The 24,626-nt window shown below is 42.9% G+C and overlaps 1 protein-coding gene and 2 pseudogenes across 1 annotated transcript; 1 reads left to right on the top strand and 2 right to left on the bottom strand.

Moving 5' to 3' along the window:
* Positions 1–1,153: 1,153 nt before the first annotated feature.
* On the bottom strand, positions 1,154–2,096 carry LOC127206961 (taste receptor type 2 member 134-like). Its single transcript, XM_051166273.1, is given in 2 exon segments — positions 1,154–1,184; positions 1,186–2,096. Coding segments are annotated over 2 exon segments (894 nt in total). The 5' UTR covers positions 2,049–2,096.
* A 4,378-nt stretch (positions 2,097–6,474) lies between these two features.
* LOC127206962 (elongation factor 1-gamma-like) lies at positions 6,475–7,812 on the bottom strand (annotated as a pseudogene).
* An 8,055-nt stretch (positions 7,813–15,867) lies between these two features.
* LOC127206963 (40S ribosomal protein S8-like) lies at positions 15,868–19,337 on the top strand (annotated as a pseudogene).
* The last annotated feature ends 5,289 nt before the right edge of the window (positions 19,338–24,626 follow it).

Below are 24,626 nucleotides of genomic sequence, written 5' to 3' on the forward strand. Positions count from 1 at the left end.
GTATGAAAGGAAACTCACTTTATGTTGTCATGTTCCTTGTTTTGAAAAATAGCTTAATAAGAGCATGACAATTCCAGCATTTTTCTTTTATAGCACCTCAGATGTCCAAGATATAATGTTCATATTTATTATTACTTACACACACATACCTCAGTTGAGTGACATGTGAACCACAAAGTCACAGAAAACTAAGAATTTACAGAAGAAGATAAAAGTATATGATAATGGAGGTTCCGATGTATTTTTCCATTTCTAGGGGACCATCATGGGAATATTCCATTCTAGGGTCTACAAGCCTAGGCATCAGCATCTAGGTACCTCTTCCAAGTGGACCGACAAGAAGAGCAGGGTTACTAAAATGAAGAATCGTTGAAGATTTTCCTTGTGTTCATCTGTCTTCTGTTGGACCAAACTTAACATTTCCATACCATACAACTCCTTTTAATTCAACTTAAGGAAGAACACCAAGTCATTGTTAGCACCCATAATGGGACAAAATTCACACGTGTCCTCAGCTTCGTACGGGATGAAACTGAGAAAGCTCCAGGATGGAATTAGTCTTAAGGGAGGCACAAAAAGATGAGAATGGCAGAGACTGACAGAGAAAACAAAGCAGAAAGAAACCAGGGTGAAGGAGCTGGGAAGTGCTTGTTCTTTGGTGTCAAAAGAGCAGGGGAGAGAAGGGAAGCAGTCATGGGACAGTGGGCCAGAAGCTGCGCAATAGAAAACCGAACTGAGGAGTTTGGCTGGTGAGTCACAGGACAGTGCTGGCGAATCTATGCCACTAAAACCAGACTTGACTTTGCCCAGAGAGAAGCTGACAGTGGCTACAGCTGTTCATAAAGAAGGGAAGACCAATGACTTAAATGTTTGAGGACTATCGCTTAAAGACCTATGAGGAAATGACTATTGGGTGAGGCCAATGTGACTTGGGACTCAGTCCAGAGAAGGACGGGCAAGAGGAACAGAGAAATGTGAAAAAAGTAAATACTGTGAGATAGAAGGGAATGGGAGCGAATGAGCAGAGAGAGAGAGAGTCCTCAGGCTTTCCGAATTCCTGCCGCCGTGGCAAGCACTATTTTCCCTATAGAAGAGCTTATTGATGCCGGTACCTTGAGGGTGGAGCCACCTCATGCCCAGGGCCCTTCACGTCTTATGAGCTGGCAGTACAAAGGTTGGGAAACCACCTTGAGGGCCCTTCTCATTTTGCGGCTGCTTGCTATCAGAATGGTGGAATGTAGGGAAATGCCCGTGTAGATGATCACTTCCCGGGCCCAGTGCCAGGCATCGTAGGCAGTTACAATGTATGTGACAGACATCACCAGGGACAGAACATACGATGTATAAAAGATGAGGAAGAAGGTGAGAGACTTCAGAGCCATGGTGTGAGCCTGGGTCCTGTGATCGTGAGGTCGGGGTCCGTGGTACCGCATCTGTTTCACGTGCCAGTACAGTGAGCACATAAGGAAGATAATAGACAACAGAAACAGGACGAAGGGAACGACCCACATCAGCACGGCGTGGCAGCGAACATAATACTTATAGAACGCTGTTGCTGTATGAGCTTGTGTACGGTTTTCGTAGGCCATCATTTGACAGGCAATTTTTTTCCCAGTGACTAAGGAAATGGATGACAGCCCACCAAAGAACAACGATCCCAGCAGTAACCTGGGCACCGCCCGAGAAATCCTCCATTTCATCCAGAGGAAGATGGAATGCGAAAATGACGAGATCTTTATACAGTAGAAGATGGCAAGCCAGGTGGTAATCCAGAAAGTGACCGTGTTGATGAAGTCCCAGGAGACCCCAACATACTCCTTTTGGGGACTAAGCATAAACCTGACCAGGAAGTTGTTTAGAATGGCTAGTCCATGCAGACAGAACCTGGAGGCAGCGAGGCAGGCCACAATCATGTCACCCGCAGGGAGTGCTTGGCTCTGTACCCATTCCCTGATCAGCACGGTGGCCATGAAGCCATTTTGCAGCAAAGCGGCTAGAGACTGCATGCAGAAAATGACCATGAAGATGGACTTGGGCGAGAAGGACATCTTCTCTGGGGAGCATTTGCTTAGACCAACTGAGCTCCTTACCCCCAAGCCCTGGGACACACCCACAGAGAAAGGTAGATTCAGCCAAATCACCTTGCTGAGACCTCTTCCTGGATTCATGCAAAAAAAAAAAAAAAAACCTTGCTACCAGCAAGGCCCCAATGTATCAGGGCTTGAGAGGTGAATAACTGCTGTCCCCTCTGGCATGGAAATCAGTCTCAGTTCAACAACACCAGGGTCCACTTGCAGACAGTGCATTTGCCTGCTCTTCATTAGAGTCAGGTGTAGGGAAATGGTGAACGACATCTAAGGATAGTCCAAAACACTGACACTCTGCACAGTGCTGCTTTTTCCGTTTTTAGTGTTGTAACAAACTGCATATTTAGCATGCGTGTGAATGGGTTTCACTGTTACCCTTCCGTGTGTACATCTGTGTTGCTTTGACTATGTCAGCCCTCCTAATTAACTCCATGTCACCTGATCCTTCTCTTTGTAACCAACCCATCGGCCACTTCCAACTCAGTCTGTTTTCACTTTTATTTTAGCTGAAATCTTTGAGAGAAAACATGTTATGCTTGGCTTTCTGTGTCTTGCTTATTTTACTTTACATGACCTCTAACTTATCCTATTCCCACAAAGGGTATCACATCATTTTGCTATTGTGGTCCATCGTGTATGTATCTAAATCTGTCTGTCTGCCTATCTACCCATTTATCATCTATTACCTGTCATCTCTCTATGTATCTATGTAATGTTTTCCATATCTGTCTAGCTATAGATTAACACCAAGGCAGATTCTGAAGTTCAGCTGTTGTAAATCATGCTGGAATAAATGGATACGTAAGGATCTCTTACCTAGGCCGACTTGATTTTTTTTTGGAGATAATCCAGGAGTGTGATAGCTTGATGCTGTGTTAGTCCTGTGTTTAGTTTTTAGAGGAGCTACTACACTGATGCTCATAGTGGCTGGACTAATTTGCATTTTCACCAGCAGTGTACAAGGTTTCCTTTTATTCTATACTCAATTTGGCTTTTTAAAAAATTTGTTATAACTTATTTACAATACATCTCAATTGTAATCTCACTTTTATCTTCGTGATCCCACCCTCATTCCCTCTTGCACCCTATTCTACTCCTCCAAACCTCTGACTGATGGGGGCCTTCCTCCTCCACAGTCTGACCACAGCCTATCAGGTCTCATCTGGGTAGCCTGCATCTCCTCCCTCTGTGGTCCCACAGGGCCTCTCCACCAAAAGGTAGCGATTAAACCATAGGCACCGGAGTTCATGTCAGAGGCAGTTCCCTGTTCTCCCCTCCCCTTCTCCATGTGAAGAATGAACTATTCATGGGCTACATCTGAACAGGGGGGCTAGGTTTGCTACTTTCAATGTCCATGGTTGGTGCATCACTTTGTTCAGGCCCCCCTGGCTCCAGATCTGCCAGACTTTAAAGTCTTCTTGTGGAGCCTCTGACATGCCCTCCTCTGTTCCCTCACCCCCATCCTCCCATCCTTCATCCCTTCCATACAACTCGCAGCTCTTAACCAAGAGTCTGGCTTTGAGTCTCAGTATCTGTCCTAATACCCGATGGGTGGAGTCTCTCAGAGGACAACTATATTGGGCTAATATCCACTTATAAGTGGGTATATATCATGCTTGTCTTTCTGAGTCTTGTGTGCAGATTTCAAGATTTCCTTGTTTTTGATAGCTGAATAGTATTCCATTGTGTAAATGTACCAGAGTTCTTTATCCATTCTTTGGTCGAGGGACATCTAGGCTCTATTCAAATGGTGGATATTATGAATAAACCTGCTATGAACATAGTTGAGAAAATGACCTTGTTGTATGGTGGAGCATCTTTTGTGTATATGCCCAGGAGTGGTATAGCTGGGTCTTTAGATAGCATTATTTTCAATTTTCTGAGAAAGCGCCAGATTGATTTCCAAAGTGGTTATACAAATTTGCACTCCCAACAGCAATAGAGGAATATTGCCCTTTCTCTGCATCCTCGCCAGCATGTGTTGTCACATGAGTTTTTGATGATGCTTGTGTCTCTAATTCCTTTCTTCTTCCCTAGGTTTTCCATTTTCAGGATTTTCTCTGATTGTGTTTTCTTCATTGCTCCTATCTCCATTTTTAGGTCTTGAATAATTTTATTCATTTCCTTCTCCTGTTTGATAATAGTTTCTTGTCTTTTGCAAACTTCTTTAAGTGATTTGTTCAATTCTTTCATTTCTTTCTTTCTGTGTTCCTGTTCTAGTTTAAGGGATTTATTTTTCTTCTTAAAGGTCTCTATCATTTTCATAACCTCAGATTTGAAATCCTTCTCTTGTACACTGGGTATGCTAGTGTCTCCAGGGCTTGTGGTGGTGGTGGGACTGTTGGTTTCTGATGGTATCAAATGGTCCTGGGAATTCTTGTTTGTGTTCTTACACTGACCTCTTCCAATTGTGATGTCAGGCTTGGGGGTCTCTGGACAGAGGTTTTGTGGTAGATACAGATGATGGGGTTTCATTTCCACACCCTAATCTTTCTACTGGGTTCATTGTATCTGTTGGCTCCTGTTTATGACCCAGGTAGGCCAGGCAGCTGGAGAGTAGGTGGAAAGTTATCAAAATAGAGAGCTGCTCTGGTGGGCTCGCCTGGTTTCTCTGGGCAGAGGGCCATAGGACTTTGGTTCCGTACCCAGCTCAACTCACCTCTGCTGAGTTCACTGTCTTTGTTGGCTCCCTGTTTGTGAACCAGGTATACCAGGCGGCTGGAGAACAGGCGGAATGATACCAAGCAGAGAGTGCTCCTGCGGGCCTGCTTATCTCCTAGGGACAGAGAACAATGCTGCTGTTTTTTGCAGAGCCCCAGTGGTCAGAAACTGCCAACTAGCCAGGTGTGTGGCTAGCTCTTGGAGTGTGAGCTGGGTGCCTGCTTGGACTCCTGAACTTTCTGTGGATTTACTGGGTGACCTGAGGTCAGATCCACTTGTGTTCCAGACTGCGGTGTCTGCTCTGTGCTAGAAGCCACAGATGCTGGTGTTTTTGCATCTCTCTGATCTCTGGGAGTTCAGAAGCAGGCAGGTGTGACACTAGTCTTCAAAGCATGCACCCACGCCTACAAGGACCCAGGATCTTTCTGTGGATTAGTCGGCTGGCCCGAGGCGAGAACCAATGGTGCTCCACACAATTTGGATGCCTCTCACCTGTGGGTCACCAGTACTGATGTTTTGTGGTTCTCAGACTGGTCCTTGGTTCTTATACAGTCACTGCTCTCCTGCTGATCAAACAAGATGTGTGTCGGTGCCACCATCTTGGATCCACCTCAATTAGGCTTTTTACTGTTGTTGGTTTTGGGTGCTTTTTTTTTTTTTTTTTTTTTAACCATTATGATTAGGGTGAGCTGTATCTCAGTGAAGTGTTGACTGATATCTAACTCTCACTATTAAATAATTAAACACACTTTCATTTTATTTCAGTGGCTACTTTGAACCATATGCTGCAGGTTTACCTTCAAACAGCACTGTGTTAATGTACAGTGCAATAAGCATAAAATTATGCATTTATTCCTTCTGTTAATTTTTGTGGACTGACATATTTTACTTCCATGTATGTTGAAAATACATAATTCTTAATTATTTTTTCCTATGCAAGTCCCTATAATAAGGTAGGTATAACTGATCAGGGCAGACATGTGCTGGCCAAGATTGTAGATCTACTTTTCTCATTTTTCACCATCTTAACGACACTGTCTGTGAAGAAATACTCAGATTGGCTATTAGTTTTGCTTTAAGTAATCAGGGATAATTGAGTGTTTTTATGCTATTCTATTCTTTTTCTATTTGTTCATTTTTTTGTTGTTATTGTTTTTCAAGACAGGGTTTCTCTGTGTAGCCTTGGCTGTCCTAGACTCACTTTGTAGACTAGGCTGGCCTTGAACTCACAGCCATCCACCTGCTTCTGCCTTCCAGAATGCTGGGAGTACAGGCGTGTACCACTACACCCTAATAGAGTGATTTAAATAACAGAAATTTCTGGCATTACCAGTACAGTCACACTTGTCATGTGCTTAGTTTCCTTGTTTAGAATCAAGTTTCCTTTTGGTATTACTTTTTGTACAAAAGTCTTTTGTATATTAAAAATTAAAGTAGCAGAGTAACTAAGTCAGCTAAATGTTTAATTAATGTGAAATGAATTTTACCAGCTATCAAAATATAAAATTATAAACTATGATGGTCCTTGGAGCATCCCAAATAGGATAATAAAGAAGATTTACTGGATCAAAAACAAATCCAAAGGACTTTAAACTTAAGAACAATAGTTCTCAATGCTATGGATAAAGAAATTACCTTTTATTTTTATTTATTTAATTTATTATTTTTTGCAGTGTTCAGTCTCCTTTAATGACCCCCATCCCCCTCAAAGGGTGGGTGCAGGCAGCTAGGTGATGGCAAGACACTTGAAGATCTTGCCTTGATGGGCTTTGCCCACCTGCTGGAAGGCCCTCTTCCAGGCAAAGTACTCTGCAACCAAGGTCTGGGTCTCCTTGCTACCAGGATCCAGTTTCTGCCATGTATATGACTCATAGTCCACCTGCCAATCTGGACTCAGTGGAAAGGCAAGCTCTTGGCCTCGGAAGACCCAAACACCAGAAATGGAGCTGCTGTTGTTGCTTCTGAAGAGGATGACACTAGCAAAAGCATTCTTCCTTAGTTTGTCCAATCGCTGGAACATTGCATTGATGAGGCTGCAACCCATGAAGGTCTGGGAGAGCTCTTCAGGGAAGCGGTACTCTGCATACCACAGGGACCATCCATCCTTAACAAAGTGCTCCCCCAAATATGGCAGGGCCACCGAGAGGATGTCCTCATTGGAGTATTTACGAGTAAACTCATCCAACACAAAGGTAGTCTTGGACGGGTGAGCACAAGGGTCGTTGGTCTTGGGCTCAGCAGCCGGTGCCTGCTCACACTCGTCCATCTCCTCCTCAGGATCTGGGGCAGCTGCCTTTTCCCCCCTCTTTCCACTCAGCCTGGGACTTCTGCTTCTCTTCTTGTGAACCCCTTTCTTTCCTTGGGGCGTCCTTTTTAGGTTGGCTCTCTGCAAAGTTCTTAGCATCGAACTGGGCCATCTTCTCACATCTTTACTTCCCTTAAGACTGCCCGGAACTGGGGCTAGTTAATGCAGATAAAGAACCACTGATGGGTATTGGGAAAGGCCTGGCTTTCGAAAGGAAGGCTCTAAGACTTGTTTATAGAGCAACAACAGGGTGCAGACAACTGTGATGTCAAGCCAGTGCCACTCGCTCACCAGCCAGAAAAGTCCTTGTCTTCAGGTGAGTGTCCAGCAGGCCCAGGATTTGCTTCAGCTCCTCTTTTGCATTTTCAGTGGCCTGTTTGTTCTGGTGTGGTGCACAATGCCCAAGGTGGGGCACACCCAGCTGCTAGCTGGAGGAACAATGTCACTATCAGCAAAGCTCACCCACTGTACCACCTGAACTGCTGCCTCTGGCATACTTCCCGCAGCAGCTCCTCATTGCTTATGTTAATAGGCAATGGCATTGGTCTCAAACACACAGAATCCGTCATCGCCTTCAAATGCTGGAACCATGCCAGCAGGAAATTTTCGGCGAAGTCCGGGGGGTCGGTTGGTTTGGCCAAAGTGGAAGTGGGGTGGTGCGGAGAACACATGGACCTGAACCTGGCTGTACTGAGCAGTGATGAGGGCCTTGAAGGCCCTCCAGTTTTCAGGGTATGTGTACAGGGTCCCGGCTGCCATGGTGATTCTGCAGAGAAAGAAGAAATGACTTTTTAAACAAAACATATTAGTACAGTTGGCACCTATATTAGGAACTAAATGACTTTATTTGGCAAAGTCGATTGTAATATTATATTTGTAGGTGAAAGGTACACAGTCTTTTCAAGAGCAAAATGGGAAATGCATTTACAATTTCAGACTGAATGAAAAATGTAAAAAAGCATCTACCATAACGGAAAAAATGTATTAATAAAATAGTTTACTCAAAGATGCTATGATGAGAGCAAAATGTAAAGCACACAGTGGACAAATTATAGATACAGCTAGAAAGCATACAGGGAGAGTGTGTGCCGGACGCTAGTGGGGATGAAACAGAGAATCCAAAAGAAAAATAGTCAAAATCATAAACAAACAATAAATCCAAGAAGGGAAGAGGAAATTTAAATAGCTCATTAAATAAATACCAAGTGCTCAATCCTGTTGATGGCCCAACAAGGGTGAATTCTTACCACAGTGGGTATTGTCACAAGCACAGAACAGCAAAATTAAGTCTCTCTCTGTCTGTGTCTCAGTCTGTCTGTTTGTCTGTCTGTCTGCCTGCCTGTCTGGGTAGGTGAAGGAGGGGGTGCTAATTTAAAAAATTGTGAAAAGTATGTAGTACTGTAGATGTATCCTGCTGTACAGTACAGTTGTATTTTAAAACACTTTAGCATTCTCAACTAAACTACATAAAGCACAAACAGGCAAAATTTTAGTCTTTAAGACAAATAGTTAAATGTAAATTAAGCAATAAAAGTAAGGTATAATAATAGATTGCATGTAAGGGGAGAAGGGAACTGGGCTGAGGAGACTTTTCTGTATCTGAGTCATGGTCACATATACCCTCAGCGCATCGGTGTCTCTTGTGTTTCTCCATATGTGTATATATTTCACAAATAATTGTATAAAAATAGAAGCATCCAATAGGAAACAAAGGCAGTAACTAATGAATAAAATACATGTTTGTGTAAGAAAAAGTACAACTAAGCAGAGTTAGGCTTAATTTTGAATGTATTTCATCATTATACAATCACAGCAGTTTGGTAAGAAGTTTGAGGCTTTGGTTTTGAGGGCATAGGAACGGTGTAAGAGAACTGCAGCTTCTTCTTCCAGCAAGAAAACCAATGCAGAAAAACTAAGGCAGAAAAAAATAGACATGGCAGTACAGCCTGAGATATACACGTGGAGGGCAATAGAACACAGCAAGGGAATAAAATGTCATGTTCTTGAGAAACGAGACTTGGAAAAGGGAAGTATAGGGAGTTCCTCCCACCTCGGTCGGGTGGTGGTTAGACTTACAGGTTAAAGGAATGCATTGAGCAGGTACGCCTTATTTGATCGCACTAAGAAATAAAAATAATGGAGAATGGAGAAATGGCTCCATGGTTAAGGGAACTGGCCATTCTTATACAGGACCCAAACTCTGTTTCCAGCACCCACATCGTGGCTTACAGTCATCTGTAACTCCAATTCCAGAGGATCTGATGCCCTCTTGTGGCCTCTGAGGGAGACAGGCATGGTACTCAGACATACACAAAATTAAAAAAATATTAAAAATAAAATAAAATAAAGACAGTGGTAGATCCCATGGATCATGAGCTGCTTTCTGAAGAGAGCCTGGACAGTGTCTCCAGTCATCATGTGAGACGTAGCTGCAGTGGCTAGACATTGTGCCCTTCCCTACTAATGCAGAATAAGAGGTGGGGCCTCCTGAGTGAGCTTAGGTCACGAGGCTGGAGCCCTTGTGAACAAGAGGAATAGCTTACAAAAAGTATTTACTGTTTGCTCTTCCATTCCTCCTGGTTGTCACTACGAGGTACCACATATGAGAAAGTGGCTTTCACCACACACTAAACTGGCCAGTGCCTCCATCTTGGATTTCTGCACCCCAGGACAGTACACATTCACACTGTTTACTGATTACTTATAGACTCAGACAGACTCCATTTGCCTGAGTAAAAACAAGCAACTATTTTTTTTTCTGTTTGTTAGTACGTATGTTTATATTATGAAATCTAAAACTGTTGCTTATGAAAAGTGCTAGAACAAATCAGTGTTATGGAAAATCATGTTAAATATGTGTGTACACACATGCTTATAAAACATACTGAATAACATTTATATTCTCTCTCTTTGTCTCTCTCTCTCTCTGTTTCTCTCTTTGTCACATTCCTCTATAGCATGCATTACATTTATTTCTCTTTCTCCCTCCTCTCTGTCTTTCTGTCTCTGTCTGTCTGTCTGTCTGTCTCTCTGTCTGTTTCCCTCTCTGTCTGTTTCTCTGTCTGTCTCTCCCCTTCTCCTCCTCCTCCTCTTCTCTCCCCCATCTCTACTTCTCTCTCCCCTCCCTGCTTCCCTCTCCTCTTGGATCCCTATACACACATATGTTTCTTTATATTCTATTTTCTAAACAGTCTAATGGGTTTTTCTGGAGCTAACAAGCAATAGAAATCACCCAGAAACCATGAGCAGATGAAAGGCAGAAGGTATGGAGTTGAGCTAAGAGAATGTGGTACATATTGACAAACTTATATTAAAAAAAAAATAGCAGAACAGTAAAAAGGTCCCAATATTTGTCTTTTCTTTTTCTGTCAATGTTGATTTTTATTTTAAATGTCTTTTTTAATATTTCAGAAAGAGAGTCATTGCTTTGAAATTCTGTGACATGTGTGGATTGACTACAGCACAGTTGGTACAGACACATTTCTGAAAGTCATGGTTTATAGTGCTGGTGCTTACTTGTTAGTACTTTTCTCATTCTGCAGATGTGGACTAGCTAGGGACAATAAAGTTGGCATAGCTGAGGAAGATTATTACTAGACTTACTCCCCATGGCATTAGCTTTCCCTGCATGAGCTCTTCATTTGCATATTGCCTCTAGGGAGTTAACCTTAAACTACTCAGTCTTTCACCCACCCTTTGTAGGCTGTTTGGGAGATGAGTTTTATTAGTCAGTCATTGAGTATCTAAAAAGTGTGGGGTGACTGAGAGCAGAGAAGCATGGGAAGATAATTTGCGTTGAGTTTCCACTAATTCAGCCCAGACTGAAGAATCTTTCTACACAGATGTAGCGTGAGCCTGCTGTTAGAAAAATAGGGCTCTATCTTCAGAGTTGCTTTCCTCATCATTACCTGTAAGAGACAAGTACAAACTCAGGCATGAAGGTATAGACACACCATACACACATACAGATACACACCACACACACACACACACACACACACACACTACATACACATACACACACACACCACACACACATACAGACACAGCACACACACACACACACACACACCACACATACAGACACAGCACACACATAGACAACCACACATACATACTACACCACACACACACACACACACCACATACACATACACACACACACCACACACACATACAGACACAGCACACACACACACACCACACACATACAGACACAGCACACACATAGACACCCACACATACATACTACACCACACACACACACACACATAAAGACACCACACACACACACATACAGACACACACACAATACATACACTACACACCACACACTGTAAGCTCAGTTTTCTTTCTTTTTTTTTTTAAGCTCAGCTTTCTTAACCAATATATTTTATTACAACTTATCAACTGAGCATATGTCACTTATAACCTGACTAACTAAAACAAAGGAAAGGAGGATTAAAGAACACAATAACAAAACCATAAGGATATCAGTTCTGAGGGACGATTCTCCTGGGGTAATCAGCAAGATTTCTTCTGCTGGAACCTGGAGTAACCAGAACCTGGAACCTCAGCAGGAGCCAGATCCCTGAAGCCTTCCCTAGAGCAGTTCTCTCTAGGAGCGTCTCAAAGTGGAGCAATGAACAGCCAAAAACTGTGCAAAGTCTCTGAAGGCCCCACCTCCAGTTCTGGGCTCATTATGTATCTCCTCCCAGTCTGGTCATAGGATCTTTTCAGCTGGCAACAATCAAGCTCCTGCACTAGATGGTCAGTCTTCTAGTGGATTAACCTCACCTGTTCTCTCACAAGACTGTTCCGATCCCACACTTGGGATCATAAAAAACAGGTTTATCTCTCCTTCCACACACACACACCACATACACACATGCCACACATGGACACACACACACCAAACACATATGGACATATACAACACACACATACACACAGACATACAGGATCTCTAGGTTCTGCATATACTTAAAAGTATTCCAAATAATAATATTGTATACATACTAAAATTATATTTGGAAATGAAGAACTATAGGCATTGTGCCATAAGGTCATGGCCTTGTCTACATGTTACCTCATAGTAAAGTCTAGTTTTCAGTGGATAGAACGAATTTCATACAGAATATTGTTTACTGAAGTTTACCTTGTTATTTAGTTTTTTAAATTTTATTTTATTAATTTACTCAGATTACATCTTAATTGTTATCCCATCACTTGTATCCTCCCATTCCTCCCTCCCTCCCGCTCTCACCCTATCCCCCTCCCCTAGGTCTATGACCAAGGGGGACCTCCTCCCCCACTATATGGTCATAGGCTATCACATCTCATCTTGGTAGCCTGCTACTTCTTTCTCTGAGTGCCACCAGGCCTCCCCACCAAGGGGGTGTGGTCAAACAGAGTGATTTCAAGGAAGATTTGATGAAAACACATGGATGTGACTAATGACATCAAAACCTGTAGGAATTTCTGTGACATTTTATGAGAAGAGAGAAATAATTGCTTCAAATCTTATTTCAATAATTCCTAGTGACCTTTCTCTCTATACTTACACACAGACACACACGGTGGGGGGGGGGGGGAGAGAAGAGAGAGAGAGAGAGAGAGAGAGAGAGAGAGAGAGAGAGAGAGAGTGTGTTTTTAACCAGGTTTCCTTTGCAGATATTTTCTTCTACTGGGCAGGCTGTCTTCTGACAGAACAGGAAGTTTTAACCTCAGTGAAGTTCCCTCATTAATTCTTTCTTTCATGGATCATGCATTTGATGTTGTATACAAAAACTCATCGCCATACTCGGGGTCCGCAGGCTTGCTCCTGTGTCACACTGAGCCCAGTTTTAAAGGCTTTTCTGGAAGACTTACCACAGGCTGCTGCTGTGTGTGTGTTCTGCCAGGTAAGCTGAACCATGCCACCAAGAAAGCATTCAGTATAAGTATCCTGTAGCCAAGAGGAAGAGAGGATGCTCTCCATGGGGGACCTCTTGCTCTCTGTGGCTCATTCATATGCATGAAGCTTTCATTCCCCACTAGGTTCAGGGAGATTGCAAGCACCTGCGTTGGCCTCCTGAGCAACAATGTGAGTTGATGTAAACATCTGAGAAGTCTGGGTGTACCTGTCTGCTGAGGAAGGGCGTTTTCTTTCTAATTTGCTGCATACTCTCTGTTCTTGCCCTATGAATACCTTTTAAATGTAAAAATAGGAAAGTATAACAAAGATAAAAATAAATGGAAAACCTGCTCATTTAGCAAGATGATGTTCTGTTCATCTGGCTCCTACCATTCAACAAACATCTCATAAATATTCCTCAGTATGGCTAACAGCTCTGAGTCTGTATTCTGAAAGTTTTCCTGTGTTCATCTTAAATTTGCAAATTTAGGGGCAGATTAATGCAGTGCTTGGCTAATCCAAGTAGTGTGCCCTGTGTTCTTAGAATTTAATGAAAGAACGTTTGATACATTTTTTTTTTTTTTTTTGCTGTTATTTGTTATGCTGTTCAGTCGGTCACTAAAAGCCGATCTGCTTTAAACAAGGGGTGTTTTCCTGCCTTTGTCAGTCACAAAACAAACATCTCTTTGTTTAGTGATCACAGCTCCAATTTTTTTCCTGTCAGATGAATCCACCAACTTGATAATCAGAGATGTCCTCACATTAGCAGTATCTACAGAGCCGGAGGGGCACACAACCCACTCAGGAACATTTGCTCTCCAGGCTTGCTTCTGCGGTTGCCACAGCGACAAAACGCAGCATTCCCTGTTTCTCATTGGTGCAGCAAGAGGAATTCTCAAGGTGATGGGTCTTTTATATGACTGATACTGCAAGCGTTTGCTTTGATATCACACTTTCCTCTCCTGGGCTTAGGTGCAAGGGCGACTTTTGATTGGGAGTGTTCAGGTAGGTGGGGGATGGGTAGACACAATTTTGCATACTGACAATTAGTTACAGATTGCAGAGCAAACCAATCTATAATTATGATTTCTTCCTGGATTTTGACATCCATTTATACCTTGACTAGAGCCAGCGTCAGGAAACCTTGTTGCTGCACTGCCACAAAGGGAACATAGGAACTTTACGTTACACACATACCAATTTAAAAGTAGCAATTAAAATAAAATCACATTAGTCCAACTCTTTGATAAAATTTAAGTAGATATCTATGTATAATTGAATGACCAATTATTCTGAACCAGAAGGTTCAGCAATTATTTATCACTCATTAAATGGTATGTATAAAGTAGCAATGGGAGGCGTTACTCAGCATCCTCATGTGCAGAAGTGACATACAATCTTCTTCAGGGAAAGGGTGCCATGCCAGAAGGGCATGTTAACACTTAATATATTTCCATGTCTGAAGATCTCTATCTTATTAATGATAAAGCAATCTCTCAATTTCTCCTAACCTCTATTTTGAAGAGAATGTAAGCTTTGTGTCATTCTAATAGAATGCCTTAATTAACAGCAAAATACAGATTTTTTTTCGGTTAAAAAGGAGCAAATGGGGGGCTGGAGAGATGGCTCAGAGGTTAAGAGCACTGACTGTTCTTCCAGAGGTCCTGAGTTCAATTCCCAGCAACCACATGGTGGCTCACAACCATCTGTAATGTGATCTAATGCCCTCTTCTGGCCTGTAGGTGTACATGCATGTAGAGCACTATATACATAATAAACAAATACATAAGTAAATCTTTTTTTTTTAAAGGAGCAAATGGAACATCATTTATATTATTTAATTTAAATTTTGTTAAAATAATATGCTATTAATATGTTCAAAGAACCATAGTCATTTTTTAATGGCCTGTATTCTGTCTTCCAAGGGGAAGGGAGAATATTATTGAAGCCTCTGTTTACTTCTCTTTGCTTCTGTACATATCACCCTATCTAATACAACACCACTAAGAGCTGCTAACTACTTTATACGTGTGACTAGGACAAAGGCTTTTTGTGTCCACAACCACAAAATCAATAAATAACAGGGGCATAGTGAAAAGTTTGGTTTTGATGTTTTTTACTTTACTTGTTTATTTTTATTTTATGATCTTTTGCCTGCGTGTATGCCTGGGTGAGGGTGTCAGATCATGTAGTTACAGACAGGTGTGAGCCGCCATGTGGGTGCTGGGATTTGAACCCAGATCCTCTGGAAGAGCAGTCATTGCTTGTAACCACTGAACCATCTCTCCAGTTCCAAATTTTGGTTTGTGTAACTGAGTTTTTTTTTGTTTTTTTTTTTTTTTTACAATCCAATGAATGTTCTTTGCATTGACTTTAAGAATCAAATCAGGGCTAGAGAAATGGCTTAGAGGTTAAGAGCACCATCTGCTCTTCCAAAGGTCCCGAGTTCAATTCCCAGCAACCACATGGTGGCTTATAACCACCTGTAATGAGATCTGGTATCTTCTTGTGGTGGGCAAGCACACATGTGGGCAGAATACTGTATAACTAATAAATAAATCTTTAAAAAAAGAATCAAATCATTAAAGGAAGAGTTTATATTTAGAGACAAAGTATTATATACATTTTCTTTTTAAAAGAATTATAAGGTCTGCACGGCAGGCGCGGGTCCGCAAGGTTTGAAAGATGAGGTCCTCAATGCATTCTGAGGAGGATGATTGTGTTCCAGAGCTACGCAGATTGGGAGGAAACACTTAGCACAATGTATTAGAAATACCCAAGCTGAGATGGTGTCAATTGCACACTGTCTGATCTGCAGAACAGCAGTGACTGCACAGCCACCAAAGGACCATACTGACAGCTCCAAAACACAGTGCTGATGTTTTCCAGAAAGAAGGAAATCCTGTCATGGATTGTGTATGCCCTCCTACCGCAAGACCATAGGACCACGCTCTGGTGAGCCATTGCTACTTTTTGGGTTGCAATCTGGCACAGTGCGGGCCAAGGAGATGGTGTTTGAAGAGGGGGTGCTGTTTAAGTCGAGCCAGAGTAAGGACTGCACTGCCCACACCACAGGCCTCACAGACCTCCTCTCACAGGCCTGGGCCATGCTCAGTGAGGAGAGCTGGATGATGCAGAGGTAGATACTACTGGCAGCACTGAGGTGGGGCCGCATGTTGGATGGAGCATGTGATAGAACCAGAGACTCAGGAGGCACGAATCAAGAGAGCCACAAGTTCCCCGGGACAAGAAGCTGAGCTGAGCCAACATCAATGGCTTCTGCGAGCTACTCAACGAAGAGTTTGAGAGGCCTCCACTTGCCACCTGCTTGATGGCTATCAGTATTGATGTCCACCCTCCCCCAAAAGAAGCAAAAACAAAAACAAAACCCTAAAAGTCCGGACTGTCATATGCCCCAGCTGTCTACTCTTGGATTTAATCAGAAGGACTCTAAGTCAGCGCAACACAAAGGCTTGTGCACGTCTGTGTTTATTGCTGCACTAGTCACAAGAGCCAGGAAGTGGAGTCAGCCTAGATCTCCATCCACAGATAAATGGGTAAAGAAAATACACACTAGAATTTTATGCATCCATAAAGAAAAATGAAGTCATGACTTATCAGGAGCTTGAAATCATTGTATTAAACAAAATAAGTCTTACTCAGAAAGACAAAGAGCCCATGTTTTCCTTCATAGTTGAACTCTCTCTCTCTCTCTCTGTGTGTGTGTATGTATGTGTGTGTCTGTGATATGAAACTAGAAAGGGGATTTTGAAAAGGGAGAAAGATTTTTTTTTAAACTTTTTTATTTATTCTTTGTGAATTTCACATGATGCACCCCACCTACCCATCTCCCCATCTCTTGGAATCTGCCCTTGCAAGCTCATTCACAAAAGAAAATAAAAATGGAAATAAACAAATGACAACAAAACATAACTAGCAACCCTCTCAAAACAAAACAAAAACACAAAAAGAATCCCCCTCAAAAACCAAAATAATAACAGCAACAACAACAAACCCCCATCTTCCCTTAGAAGCTGCAGTGTGTCATGATGTGTCACACAGTATACCTTTTTTTGTACACACATCTTTACTTAGATATGTTCGTTGCGATGAGTCATTGGTCTGGTTCTAGGCCTCAGGCTTCTGCTATAACACCAATACTGGATCCTCACTGGACTCCTCTCAGATAGCCTCTAGTTACCCTATGTCATGGAGATTCTACAGCTTTAGATTGGCAGGACCAGCCCATGTGCCTCAGTAGTTCATAAGGCCTATACCCCACCTGGGCAGCACAGCAGAGCTGACCCTGATTGGGGCCAGGGGGGGGCCGATGGTGAGCTGACCCTGAAGTCATGAACGCAGGAGAGCTGGGCCTGCCCCTCATCTGCCATGAAGTGGCATGGGTACAGGAGAGATGCTTTCCTCTGCCTCTTACCCCTCTCCCCCTATGGCAGGTGGGAGAGATGGCCCTGAGGTCATGAGAACTGGAGAGATGTCCCTTCCTTTCATTGGCTGTAGCACTTGGGAGAGTAAACCTTATGCCATGCTTGGGCACCACAGCAGAACTGGCACAGGTGAGGCAGCCCTGAGAGTGTGAGAGCAGGAGAACTGGCCTCACCTCTTTCTGCCTGTCGCACTGAGTGAGCTAGCTGGGGCAGTGCTCTCCCCAGTGGTGTGGATATGGGTGCAGGAAAGCTGGCAGGCTGACTGATTAAGCTACCATCAAGGCTCAGATCCAGGGCTTTGAATTGGCCCATCCCAATATCTAACCCATCCACAAACTGCTGTGGAGAGAAATCTTTAGGGGAGAGAAAGAGACTATTACTGGATGCACATGGAACCAGAAGGGAGGCCTATCTGAGAAGATGGAGAGAATCAACTAGAGCAGCCAGGGGTTGGGGGGGGGGGCAGTAGTAAAAAGAAAAAAAAAGCAGGTTAATTAGAATAAAGTACAAGAACACATATGAGTGAAAATGTCACCATGAAATGCATTATTTTGCATGCTAAGTTATAGTGAGAATTCTGGAATTTTGGTTTCTTACAAAAAAAAAAACCCAGAAAAATATTATAAGAAAATGTTTTTTTTTAATGCCAGGTATGAGGATATGGGACTGCTTTAGCCTGTCCACAGCAACTGGGAGAGTGAGCCTTATACCACGTGGACTGATTTATCTCATGCTCTGGCAGGGCCATGGTTTTGCCAGCTGGAGATAGTTTCTGTGGTTGTGTGATGTTTGGAATTCTGGGGACTTTTTAGAGGATATGTAAATGCCAGGGACTTGATAGGTAGAGTTGCTGTTGGTGGATGGTTGCTGTTGGTCATGGTTTATTAAGTTGTAATGCACAAAGAAGAAACCACAACAAGAAGAAACTAGATATTGTGAAGGCAATGATCAAATATGTCCCAAAGTACTAGACATCCTTATTAATCAGGAGCTAGTATAATAATGTGGTGTTAGACACACACACACACACACACACACACACACGAAGACACACAGTTGCTGTCCCCTCTTTCTTACACAAAATGTACTTTGACTTCATGGTATCTCTCAAGGCATCTTTCTTTGCCAGTGTTCCGAGAGCATTGGCATCTCTCGATTGCCTTACTGTTTTATGATGTGGGTTTATTGTCATGTGACCATCTCTCTAGCAGTGGAAAGCTGTTCTATTTGTAACTTTGTACTGGTATACGGTACTTTAGACAAACAGCTTTTACGTGAATTGCATCTCCCATGTCTGTTGCTTATTTACATGGAAATAAAGCCAAGTCTTAATAAGAGTCACCCTCGGGCTCTTTCCATCCTGCACCGAGCAATGAGCATCTCTTGGGACAACTGATACAGTAGCCACACCATCGAGGGCAAGAGAAATCTCTACCATAAAAAGCAGAAGTAAGTGCTGAGCCATCCTTTTGTCAACACTAAGATTGGCTGCTGTCATACACACACTCCAATTCCAAGGGGGCAACAAGAATTACTTTGCCTTGGGATTGGATGTGGAGAATGTCTTCTGGGGCTCTGAGTGCTGTACTCACAAAGCAAGGACCACTGATGCTGTCAGCAATGCATCTAAGACCCTGGTGAAGACCTGTATTGTGGTTACTGACAGCACACTGTACTGACCATGGTACATAGCTCCACTATGAGCTGCTTCTGGGCTGCAAGAAGCAGGCCAAGCTAACTCCTGAGGAGAAAGATTTTAAAACAACAACAACAACAAATCAGAAAAAAAAATGCTAAAGAATGCCCAAATCAGCTGCCTTCTGGGTGAGCAGTTCCACCAGGGCAAGCTTCTTGCCTGTATTGTCTCAAGGTTGGGCCACTGCCACAGAGCAGAGAGCTATGTGCTAGAAGGCCAGGAGCTGGAGTCCCATCTGAGGAAATAATCAAAGCTGCAAAGAACAAAGTGGTCATAATCCACAGGCCATGCACTAAAGGGCTTTATTGTTCCGGGTTTTGTTTGTTTGCTTATAAAGAGTCACTCTCCTTTTGGGCAACCTTCTAAGTCAAGAGGCTTCACCTGAGTAATTTTGGGGGCTTGAAGAAGCTAATTTATTTCTTTACTGTCCACTGCATTTAGCCAAGAAAAGTGGCTTTCATTTATACATACGTGCAAGCCAGGTAGGAGTTTGTGAAAAAGGAGATGGTTATTTCTGTTCTGTGACTTAATGTGACCAATGGGCAGAGGAGCTCTTCCCACTGTCCTCCTCTCTGAATCCCGAATCGAAACAACTAAACTTTGCTTTTCAATGCAGGTGACTATCCAAAGCGCCCCTTCCACTGGTCCCCCTTCTCTGTACATAAACAACAAGCTAATGTTCTGAGAGGTGGTAGTCTTGCCCACAGATTCTCTAAAGGGACGCTGACCAGCTCCAGTGAGCGAGCATGGCTCTGGCAGGCCTTGGTCTTTCTCCCATTTCATCTGCCTTGTTAAAAACCATTATATTGCATTCCTGAAACTAGCCACCAAGGTCTGTTCCCTTCCTCCCCCTGAGGCTGTCTACCAATGCCCAGATATCAAAGTATTGAAGTCTAGCAACCAAAAGCCCCCTTTGCTGCCCGAATGAACATGCCCAATTAAAACTAAACACCTCATCCTAACTTGGGGTTTCCAACTTTACCTTTCTAAACCACCTTTTACCTACATGTCACATCGGTCTCCTCTCTACCCAGAGGCTGTCCTTTGTCCCAATCTGGGACAAATACCCTTCCCCTTCTCCTTTGTCCTCTATCTCCAGTCTTTGTCTCCTATTTCTTCTTTACCTCTGCCCCTCTGGGGCAAATAAATCTACTTTGTGCTGAGAACTTGGTCTCGGAGGTCTCGGAGTTGGTAATTTTTCTTTCCTTCCTACTTATCCTTGTGTTCCTTCCCCAGAGGCCAATTCCCCCAAAATACTTCTTCTCACTACTACCTTTTTTATTCTATAGGGGGAAAAAGATTTTTTTTTCTTACGACACATCAAGTTCATTGGCTGGGATCTTGTAAACAAGAGTGACAAAAAGTGATTAACATAAGCCAGGCACAGAGACACGGTCCCGTAATCCCGGCACTCTGAGAGGCAGAGGCAGGCAGATCTCTGTGAGTTTGAGGCCAGCCTGGTGTACAAAGTGAGTCCAGGATACCCAAGTCTACACAGAGAAATGCTGTCTCAACAAAAACAAAAACAAAAACAAATTGATTAACATGAGGAACACAAAGTAGAGTTGAATGCTGGTATAGTGTGTGTGTGTGTTTGTGTGTGTGTGTGTGTGTGTGTGTGTGTGTGTGTGTGTGTGTGTGTGTACAATGGTGGTAAATTCTGAGAGGTCCAATAAAAGAGAAAGCTAGGCAGTTGAGTTGGTTAGGAAGGCTATTCTAGCTCCTCCAGGGACCGTGCTGGGCAGAGGAAGGTGGGTAGTAGTTTCTGGAGTGGTGATGTCTTTCCCTGCTGGTAGACAGGAGAAGAAAAGCTTGCCCACCATGGTTTTAGGAAGACAAAGAGGCCGAATCTTTCTCCTTTTATTTCTCTTCAGTTGCTTCAGCTTAGCCTCGGTCCTACGCTGTGCTGTGGTGTGCTGTGCTTAGTTTGGCAGGCGTGCTTTACTTACTGCCTCTTCTACCCCCCTTCATTCCTTTCCATCTCTGTTCTGTGCCCCTATGCCTCTTTAAAATGTCCCCCTTTGCTAGGCATGCTGGCACACACCAACCAATCCCAGCTCTGGAGACTGACACAGGAGGGTCATTGATCCCAAGGCCAGCCTGAAATACAAAGCAAAACCCTGTCGCAAAACAAACAGCAACAAAAAAGGAAAAACAATGGCAACAAAATCTCTCTTTTGTTCTACAATTCTATGTCAATTGTTATCACAACAGCCTGTTTCCTCCGTGAATTCACCAAGTAATTACTTTTGTGGATTGCTTTTGATCATTTTTTTTTGTTTTTTTTTTTTTCTCTACCTAAATTACAATGAGAAATTTGAAACAGAGGTAAGTTTTTTTTTTTTTTTCTGAATTAATCTTGTTGTTGTTAAAAAGAAGAAAAACAAAACAAACAACAAAACCCTTTTGAAACCCCAAGTTGTTAAACATGAATTGACATTTTAAACTAATGTGCTCTTATAGTCAGGGTCTTTACAAGAGACCCTCATGTCTACCTCCTCACCAGCTGACCTCTTGGCCATCTGTGCTGTCTAGTTTTAAGTCAATGTGACACAACTCAGAATCATTTTGGAAGTGGGAACCTCAATTGAAAAAATGTCCTCACCAGATTGGCCTGTTGGCAAGCCCATGGTGCATTCTCATGACTGAGGGCCCAAGACACTCTGGGCAGTGCCACCTCTGAGCTGCTGCTGGTGGGAGTGTAAGGAATCAGGCTCCAATGACCATGGGGAGCAAACCAGGAAGCTGTATTCCTTCATGGCCTCTGCTTCAGTTCCTGCCTCCAGTCTCCTGCCCTGCCTGAGTTCCTTCCCTGACTTCCTGCAGTATATGGAAGTGCACATAAAATAAATCTTTTCCTCCCAAGTTGCTTCTGGTCATGATGTTCATCACAACAGAAGAAAGGAAACTAGAGCATCATTCCTTTGGCTGAGGACAGTGATGTGTAGGGGAGTTCCTGACGTGCCCCTTTCCTGGTCCAGAGCCAGTGCCAGGAACTGCACCCTGTACTGCTCGGTATCCACACATCACACCCAGTTTCATGTACTTCCACTTTGGAATGCAGCTCATGCCGTCAGGGTTGCTTTGCAGACAAGGGAAGTGAGTAGGGCGTCCGCAGTACTTTCTTTTCTATTATGCCATTTATTTCGTCCATTGATTCATCGCCATCTCTCACCTCTTTTACTGCCTATTTTTGCTCACTGGTGCATCAACTGCTGTCCTCCATGGACCTCTGAGAAAATTATCTCTCCTCCAGCTGCCTTCAGCTGCCTTCTAGATTTCTGAAAGCAATAGTCTCTGGAAGGAAAAAAGGCCTACTCTTACACTGGGACTGCTATTGGCTTAGTTTATTGAGTTATAGCTAGAGCTAAACGGATATTACCAATATCCCTTAAAAACAAAAAACAAAACAAAACAAAACAAAAAAACCAAGTGATCCTTTAGTTGGCTTTGGATGGATTTGGATCACTCTTTTGTCAGGAAGGAAGAGTCTCATTTTGTATTTGTAGAAATTTCATGTTATATAATAGTCACAAAGGTCTCGCTACCCAGACATGTAGAGACTTCATGTTCTTGTAGTTCTGCAAGTCATAGCTTCCTGATTATGAATTCAGATGTTTCCTTACATAAGTGAGAGAAAAACAAGCAAAAAGATGGCCCCAACACATAGTGGTCACTTGATAATGGCTAATCTTTGAAAAATATTTTTGTTGTGACCGCAGGGGTTTGAAGAATGAATAAAAGAAGAAAGAAAGAAAAAGGGAAATATAAACTATTCAGTAACAAAGAGACAGGAAATCATGACAAACCAGACCACAGTGTTCAAACTGCAGTTAAACTGATGGCCTGCCTGGGATATAAGGCTGAGTACTCTCTCCCCAGGGAGATATTATAAACAAGAATTTACTATCAAAATATTTTTATTTGTCTGAAAACTAATTTACCAAGCATGGAGATCAGAGGTGTGGAGCAGATGGGCAAAGCAACCTGCTTGCCTGCCTTTAAGGAATCAGCTGCAGAGAGAGGCAGCAAGTGGATTGGAAATGTCACCTAGGCCCTGAAGCCCCGTAAATATCATGAAAGAAGACAGCAGCAATCTCACAGCCTGCAGCCCACAAAGCTACCCTCTTGCTGCGGGTATTAAACATTAATGACGATTTCTACAGTAAGGGGCGAGAAAGGCCCATGTCTGCAGAGCTACCCAATCCAGGGGCTGCTTTGGGCTTGCCACCACAGCACGTTTTGCAATTATTTTTTATACTGTTCCTTTTATCTCTGTGAGAATCTCCAGCCTCCAGGTAATGAAGTGCTTCCTTTATCACTCTGTAGCACTGAAATATTGATCTGATTATTGGAACAAAGGATTACTGCAACAATAGGAACCATATCCTGGTGTGAACTTGGACTTCAAAAGGAAACAAGGAAGCATAATCAGTAACGTAATGCCAAGACATTTTGCAATAGATTTTTGCAAATCATAGAAAATGCTAAGGTGCCCGGCAGGCTGTTTGCAAAATATAAACCCACACTGGGCTAAGCATGGGGCCAAAAGCTAAGTAACAATTGGCCTTCTAAGTAATGTTAATTATATCTAATTTTATGTATTTTTTTCTTTTTGTGAATATGCATGGAGGGGCTATGCCTGTGCCACAGACCATGTGTAGAAACCAAGGCAAGGTTTTTATATCTTTCACACATTTGTGTGCTTCTAAATTCATTCAGTCCTGTTGAGTCTAAGAGAAGTTACAAAGGCTAATGTGGATTTGGTTAGGTAATTTATCAGGATCCATGTTTCTCTACCTAGAGTTTACTAAGCTGAATTAGGGTTTATGTTGCTGTGATACAACACCATGACCATATATTCTGGAAAAGGTTTATTGTATCTTAGATTGCAGCACACTATCAGAGACCTTAAGGCAGGAACCTAGAGGCAAGGACTGGAGCAGAGAGCAAACAGGAGTTCTGTTTACTGGCTTGCTACTCAGGGCTTGCTCAGTCTGCTTTCTCACATCCCCTAGGACCACCCCCACCGAGGGCAGGTATCATGCACAACAGTCTGGGCCATCCTACATCAATCACTCATTAAGAAAATACTCCGCAGACTTGGCTAAGGGCCACTATAATGTATTAATTTCTCAATTAAGATATCCCCTTGTCAGATATGAGTAAGTCTGCATCAAGATGACAAAAACCAACATATACCAACAAATTCCAGCATATACCTAGCAGGTGCAAGGCATAGAAATACTAATATATAAATGGATTCCCATTTCTACCTGCCTGGTTTCAAGGGCTCCAGTGTTCTGTTCAAATAGGAACTGAAGGAGTCTTGCTATCAATACAAGTGGCAACAAGAGGGCCCAGCTGAGCTTCTATCCTTACTTATTACAACCAGAAGATCACGCTGGAAACTGCTCCAGATCCAACAGAGCCATGGGTGCTGAGCTGGTATTTTGCTTCACTTGCTGGAGCTGTTGACCATGTGTCATGGAGCTGAACTTAGTGCAGATTGGATAATTCACGGAGACAGGGAGTC

This window comes from Acomys russatus, chromosome 24 (assembly GCF_903995435.1).
Source record: "Acomys russatus chromosome 24, mAcoRus1.1, whole genome shotgun sequence".
Lineage (NCBI taxonomy): Eukaryota > Metazoa > Chordata > Mammalia > Rodentia > Muridae > Acomys > Acomys russatus.